General features: G+C 38.6%; 1 protein-coding gene across 2 annotated transcripts in view; it reads right to left on the bottom strand.

Moving 5' to 3' along the window:
• The window catches only part of lmnb1 (lamin B1), a 61,157-nt gene extending 54,049 nt beyond the window's left edge, over positions 1–7,108 (bottom strand). Inside the window, exons 1-2 of one of the 2 annotated variants that reach the window (XM_048170556.1) lie at positions 6,924–7,108; positions 6,398–6,766 (exon numbers count right to left, since the gene is read on the bottom strand). In XM_048170556.1, the coding sequence (XP_048026513.1) occupies positions 6,398–6,759 (362 nt within the window). In that variant the 5' untranslated portion in view covers positions 6,760–6,766; positions 6,924–7,108. The remainder of the gene's footprint in view (positions 1–6,397; positions 6,767–6,923) is intronic. The other variant, XM_048170547.1, reaches the window with a different exon arrangement.
• Between the last annotated feature and the right edge of the window lie 459 nt (positions 7,109–7,567).

Below are 7,567 nucleotides of genomic sequence, written 5' to 3' on the forward strand. Positions count from 1 at the left end.
TGCGATAATAAATACACTCGTTTATGGAAAATACTAGAGACTGCTTGAGGAAACGTAGACAATTCTTATATGATTTATAATGGTGTATTTATTTGGTTTAATGTTTTCTGTCTCTTCTGTGCCTTTGTTGATTCCTCACAAATGCATATCTTTCACAGATTCACACACTCCGGTTAACTTGTATAACTCATAACTCCTGTTGTCTTCTCATGAGCTCCCTCTGTTGCTCTGGCTTAAAGGATCAGGATAGATAGACAGGAGAGATCACGCAAACGTCCTCGGATTGCAATCATCGCATAATTTAGAGGAAAATTAATAGAAATGCACAGAAAAGTGACGTAAACATAGGGTATGTTATCAATATATTTCTAAATGTGTAAGCCTTTGGATTTAAAAGCCTTAGTGGAGTTGTTTTTTTTGCGTTCTTGTGATCGTAAATAAATGAAGCAGGTGCAACTGAATAGGTATGCGTTTTCTTTTTATGTCAATATAAATATCAGTTAGATTTAGCATGATTGATCTGCACTCCTGACATAAATTATTGTTACTGTAACATTTTTTATTGTAAAACATTGTTCAAATATTGATGCTGGAATCTTAAATCTTTAAGTAAAAGTCAAACATTCGCAAGTTTGGATCGCTAAATCTTGAATGACTGTCAACTGTTGATTGAATGAGTGTCACGTCCAGCTTGTTTACTTCGAACCGGAAGACACTCCCACTTTTGACGCAAGGCCTCATGGGGCGTAGGAAACTTGTGGATACTCGTGAAATATCAGCAGAAAGTCTTGTTTAGTCAGATTCGAGGATCGAAACTAACTATTATACATACAACAATAGCTCTACCATCTTATGGCTCGTTTCCACTGAGCGGTACGGTTCGGTACGGTACACAATTTTTGACGTTTCCATTGTCAAAAGTTGTGAATGGTACCCTAATTCCGAACCGTACCGTACCACTTTTTTGGGACCCTTTCGTTGGGGTACCAAGCACAACAGTACCGTACCAAAAGGGTGGAGCTACACTCTGCAGAACGTTGATTGGTTGACAGAGAATCGTCACTTGCGCGTGCTACAAGGGGAATGACAACACAAGAGGCGCCACACAAATGTTGTTCAGGCAACGCGTGCATTAATTATCTTCACTTCATGTAGGCTATATAACAAAACAAAATATAAAACACAACCCTGCCTCTTTTCGTTTTTATTTAAAAAATATGAAACCTATTAATGTGTGGTTCAGGCAATATGTGCATATGTACTCTGATTATCTTCACTGTATGTAACGTTAGCCTATAATAAAATGAAATAAGACAAAACAACCTTCTCTTTTGTTAAACGTCAGTTTTAATTATCAATAATAACCATTATAAATAAAATATGAGAAGCTATACAATAAGAAATAAAGACAAGCAAACAATTCAGTCAAACGTACAGCGCACTACAACGGTAAAGTTAAATAAATATATAAAGTTATAAAACTTCACTTTCCCCTCAGCCAAAACGATTTGCCCGTTAACAAATTATAAATTAATGAGACCAAAGATTGCCCGTTATACACAAGATGAATGATACCTTGTTTTTAACCACTACAGAGACATCAGAGCCAGCGGCGAATGTCAGAACGACTAGCCGAGGTACAGCTGCTCTCGGCTGGGTACATGAGCACCGAGCGCCCGGTGATCGCCTGGATCTCACAACTCCGACAACGTCAGATCAAATTTTCAAATAGGCGCTATCTTTATAAATTAACCACAGATTTGAGATTTAAACAACTATATTCTTGCCTGAAAAACTTTTAAAACTACATTTCATGACACAGTAAAATAGTTTTTAAATTACGCGGGTTTTCTCCTCCGCTTGCTGGTAGGTGCTGCTGCATGGACGTCTGAACTTTGCGATCTTGGTATTCTGAAACGCCTAATGTTGACGTGCAGCAAGCAAAGCTCGTCTTCTTGTGACAGACAGCCTCAAGCCGATAAGCAAGAACAAGATTTGATGTAGTATGTCCTCCATTGTTGTTACTATATCGTTTTCTTCTTTGCGCGAGAATGACGTCGATCACTATTTTCCGGCTACACCACGCCTATCAAGTAAGGGTACTATTTGCGGTGGAAACGCAAGCCTGATCAAGGTGTACCGCTCCGAACCGTACCGCTCAGTGGAAACGAGGCATTATTGTCAGGTTTATGTTCTGTTTTGTAGACCCTTATTTTGACATTCTCTTTACTTCAATGCTCTATTTAGTTTCGTTATTGAATATGACCCCTCTCTCTCTCTATCTCTATCTCTATATATCTATATATATATATATATATATATATATATATATATATATATATATATATATATATATATATATATATATATATATATATATATATATATATATATATATATATATATATATGGCGGTAATACCGCATATCGCGCTATTGAGCCACTCAAAAATACCGCAAGGGAAATTCCTTAACCGCGACAGCCCTAGTGGAGAGCCAACCCTTCTTCATTCGGTGGGCAGTATTACTTTTGGTTCGCGCAGTGCGATTTACAGAATTCCTAAAAAATGTTAACCTAAAACTTTGTGACTTTTGTCATGTCCGTAACGCATGCATATTTCCCTCATCTAAAATATAAAATGATTGTATAGACTGACATTTTTCTAATGTCTGGACTCCTTTAGTTAGGGACAATGAATATATAAACGGACAGTTCAATATGTTTGTATTAAATCCATTCTCTGAGAATGTATATTTCAAGTTTTGACTGCGAATGTCACCACACATTCATATTTATATTTATATATTTATATACTCCTGGCAGGTTCAGAGAAATGTCCACTCAGAAAATGAGCAAGGTGAGGGAGTATTTTGACAGCCTACACAAAATTTTGTTTTTTATTCTGTCATGTCAAACTAGTATAACAATTAAGCTTATTTATAGGCTTGTTATACTACCAGTTATGAGGGACAATACAGTATTTTTTAATCAAAATCTTGACATTTTCTCTTTAAAAATAAACGTATATACAAATATATACAAATAAACTTGACGCGGCTTATAAAGTCTAATAACAAGCGCAAACTGTGTTAAACAGAAATTGACGTGCAAGCAAAAAGGTTTCTGTCCTACAGTGTTTTTTCTACTTTACCACAGTAAAGAATGCGAATAGCCTATGATAGGCCTAAATGCGAATGAAAGAAATTCATCTCTGCCAATCAGGTGAATAGATAGCGATTCGCAAAACAGAATACAAAGCTTAAATGTATGGACTCATGTACCTCTGTCATTCGGCATGAACCAAAATGTTCCCAAGGCTGCGATGTCACATTTAATTGCTAACCTATTATGTCTTTTGTAAACAAAGCTTTGTGCTTCACTCGTGTCATATTCAAGTAAATACTGCCAACAGCCCTATCAGTGGGTACCGAATATACCCGGATTCTCGGTACTACAGAAATGCGGGTATCGTCACATTTTCAAAAAAAAAAAACTTGGTACCAAAGTACCGGTACTTTTGACAACACTAGATCTAGGCATCACCATGTACTTTCAATTTCATAGTTTCACTTTATTTCACTGGTCTGGACAACATGCTGTCCTAACTAGAGGTCGACCAATTCATTGGTTTTGCCAAGTAATCGGACCGATAGTTGATTGGTGGAACAATCAACTCGGCAAAAACCCATGCCGATAGTTGTTCCAGGTTGTGTCTTTTGCTGGAGCTATATGGGGAGGCTGAAGTGACTGAGAAGGGTCTGGCTGTCATCATATAGTACGAGAGCAACCTCTAGAGGCGGAATCACTCATGCCTCCTTTTATTTTGAGATGTTTATTTTTTGAGATTTTTAAAGTCACTGCGATCATCGTTTTCATGATCGATCTTCGTTGTCAGAGAACTCAAGTATCCGTGCACATCCCAATTAAAAAAGGGGGGCAGGATTATGAAGGTGAGTAAATGACTGAATATTCATTCACTGAAATAAATTTCAATGCTCCAAAAAGCATGCAAGCGCCAGGTGCGTTTCCATGAGTGTGATTCTTTGGGACTTCCTCTGGGCCAACAGCCAGAGGTTATGTCCTACTGATTACCTTGGTCTAAAGTGGGCCAACTAGAGCTTGAGGAGTGGTCATGAACAAAGGCACAGTTTATCAGTCAGGACAGGGTCAGTATCAATGCCATTAAAGAAATTTAAACAATATCCTCAGCTTAAACTGACTTTCAAACACAAGCAAGTGATTTAAATGACAACTGACCAAAAACACCATTTATCCAGTGAGAGAACGTCCTGAAATCTAATGAACAATATGCATTTACAGGTCTTCAAACTCTTCTTTCTGTGCCATGCACTCCTGCAGCACTGAGCAGTTGCAGAACTCCTTCTCTGGAGGTGAGCTGAGAAACTGTGGAATGCTGCTGGAATGTGAGGAATTCACATTCACACACAGCCAAGAGCGGCTGGAGGACGTGAGCTGTCAATTTCGGTTTATAATACTCTGGACTCTTCTTAATAGTTGCTACATTTATCTTATCTGCTTCAGTACAGAGAAGAGATTTGAAACAAAGAGCCCCTTCACACTGAGACTGGTAAAGCAGATGGTGAGCATTCACATCTTCCAGCTGCTCCACACCAATGAGACGCTTCAGTCTTAAGCACTGTAAGAAACACCACTAACACATGAACTGCTGCTCCTGTCAATCAAACCACATGCACATCACATCACTGATGGACAAACAAGGTAAACTAAATGCTACGTTTAGCCCAAACACGAGCAGGACTTCAGCTCTGAATGATGATGCTTAAGTGTGAGGGCAGTGAAATTAAGTTGATTATAGAAACTGTACAATACTACATGAGTGCACAAGTGCATTACAAATACTCCACAAGATGAGCATGACGTAAGCCTGTAACTGATTCCACAAACACTAAAGAGCCTCACAACATACATGACAATCACAAAACTGCTGTTAGTGTGAGACCAATTCAACACACTGACTCAAACTACAAGAAACTAGAAAGAAACTGAGGGAAAGAGTGAGCCAACAGGCCTCTATGACACAGTGATTTAAAAAAATAAATAAAATAAAATATCTGATCATTTACTCATTGAATTATTTACTTAGTTTTATTATCACAAAAAATGAGAATCATCTCATTTTGTTGATAAATGGGAAAAAAAAGAAAAAAGTCACGTCGCATTATCTAAAAATGGCACATGGCAGAGATGACGAGAGCTGAATTTACCTCAACATATGCTGATAAAAACCATCTTCATTTATTGGCTAAATATTTCTCTTGTAACCCATACATTAATGAAATTGAAAAAATGAGAAGAATCAATATTTCTTGTTTAACAATTTTTAAAAGGTTAGTTCACCCAAAAATGAAATCGTATTTAATTACTCACCCTCATGTCGTTCCATACCCGTAAGAAATTTGTTCATCTTCTGAACACAAATTAAAGGGTTAAAACGCTTGCTTCTATGTCATCTTCCCATGTGTGCGTCATGGTGCTTGAACAAAGTTGTTATTTTAAATTTTTTAACACACAAAAATTATTCTCGTTGCTTCATAAAATTATCGTAGAATCACTGTAGTCACATTGACCGTTTTCAACGACGTCTTTACCTTTCTGGATCTTGAGAGGTTCAATGACGTTGCTGGCAATGGAGGCCTCTCTGAGCCATCGGATTTGATCAAAAATATCTTAATTTGTGTTCTGAAGATGAACAAAGATCTTGGGGTGTGGAACGACATGAGGGTGAGTAATTAATGACAGAATTCTCAATTTAGGATGAACCAACCATTTAAGATATTTGATTAAATTCAAGTTTTTTTTGTTTTTTTTTAATCTCACGTGTGCAAGGAGTGCTAACGATAAGATAACATCGTCTGTGTGGACCATCATCGACCCATGATATCATCATCGTCTATCGGCAACTAATTAGATTAACCAAATTACAGCACAAATGAAACAATTACTTCACTCATTGGGAAAAACAGACACAAATGTAACGTTAGTGATGCACTGAAATTTCGGCTAAGTTTTTGGCTGAAACAGCAATTGTCGGTTTCAGGCCAAAATTGTTTTGAAGGGTCAAAATAACTGAGCACAAGATGTTAATTAGCGCTTCTCCAATGGCCCATTTTGACTGTTCAGGGTCTGTTTAATGCACACAACTTGGATAAACCACAACAGACAAACGCATCAGCTGTGTGTAAGAAATAAAGCTGCCTTCACGCTCACCGCATTCAAATTTCGAAATAAGAGGGTGTTCATTTGCGATTTTTATCTAGGAAACTCGTATTTACGATGATTCCGGGAACACGTGAAGGCAGCTTAAGATGCGTCCCATTCACACAGTTCAATCAGAAGTTTGAATGAAGTGCCTCACGTGTACTGTAGCTGCTCTTGCTCGCTCTTAATCTTGCCCAACTCGATCTGCAACCTCGCGCGCTCCCGCGCCGTGTCATCCAGCGCCTTGCGCGCGTCCGCCAGCTCGGTTTCATAGAGTGATTTGATCCCGGTAAGCTCGCGACTCCGTACCTCCTCTCGCTCGCTGATCTGCAGCTGCAGTACGCTGTTCTCGGACTCCAGACTGCGGACCGTGTCGATGTAAGCAGCCAGTCGGTCATTAAGCTGCTGCAGATCCTCTTTCTCCTGCAGTCTGGATATCCGCGCGGGGCTCAGTGGAGTGCTGCTGCTGCCGCGGGACAAGGACTGCTGTCCGGCCGGAGTGCATGCCGCGCTCGCCATTCTTCAGCTCAATTTTGAGTAAAACAAAATTCAGTGTTAATTATGAATGTCTGGTCATGTCTGGTCACTCAACTCAGTAAGCAAAAGAGCATTTAACTTGAATTCTAACAATCCGATCAACTGAATCAACGCTAATGATTATGAGCACAACAAAAAATATTTACCTTCTGACTGAAAAGTATTGAAACGCTCCGAGCAAACAGGGTGTAACTCTAGAGCTGCTTTAAACACTGCAGTGCCTTACATCAACATCACTGTAAAATATAAAATAATGAATATAACGTTATGTGAGCGCGTCTTACTATGAACACAATCGCGTGAAAGAATGAACTGAACTAATATGGCCGCTCATCAGAACTACGCTGACACGTGACCACACACACTCAATCAGCAACCGCAACGTCATCAGAGGTTCAACGGTGCAGTTGAGACAAAATTCAAACTGCACAAAAACCCGCTGAAAGTAACATCAGTACGCACGTGCTCATCCCTCCAGTAAACTGTAAACAAAGTAACATATAGCCTAATCAATAAACATTTAATGTATTCTGACTTTTATAGAAATGACTTTTCTTTTGTGATAGATGCTTGAACACTAATCAAACTATTCATGATCAGACAATAACACATTGACACTTCGCTGTTTGTTTCAGGGTTAAACGATTGTTTTCTAGGAATTAACGTTTAATCAAGTGAAAACGTTTTTTCCCCTCTCTCTCTTTCTCTCTCTGAACGTCTCAGATTCATTATCGGTTTGTAAAGCTTATGAAACCGCTAAGTAAAGACTCAAGATTCACATTTATGGAAT

This window comes from Megalobrama amblycephala, linkage group LG2, assembly GCF_018812025.1.
Source record: "Megalobrama amblycephala isolate DHTTF-2021 linkage group LG2, ASM1881202v1, whole genome shotgun sequence".
Classification (NCBI taxonomy): domain Eukaryota; kingdom Metazoa; phylum Chordata; class Actinopteri; order Cypriniformes; family Xenocyprididae; genus Megalobrama; species Megalobrama amblycephala.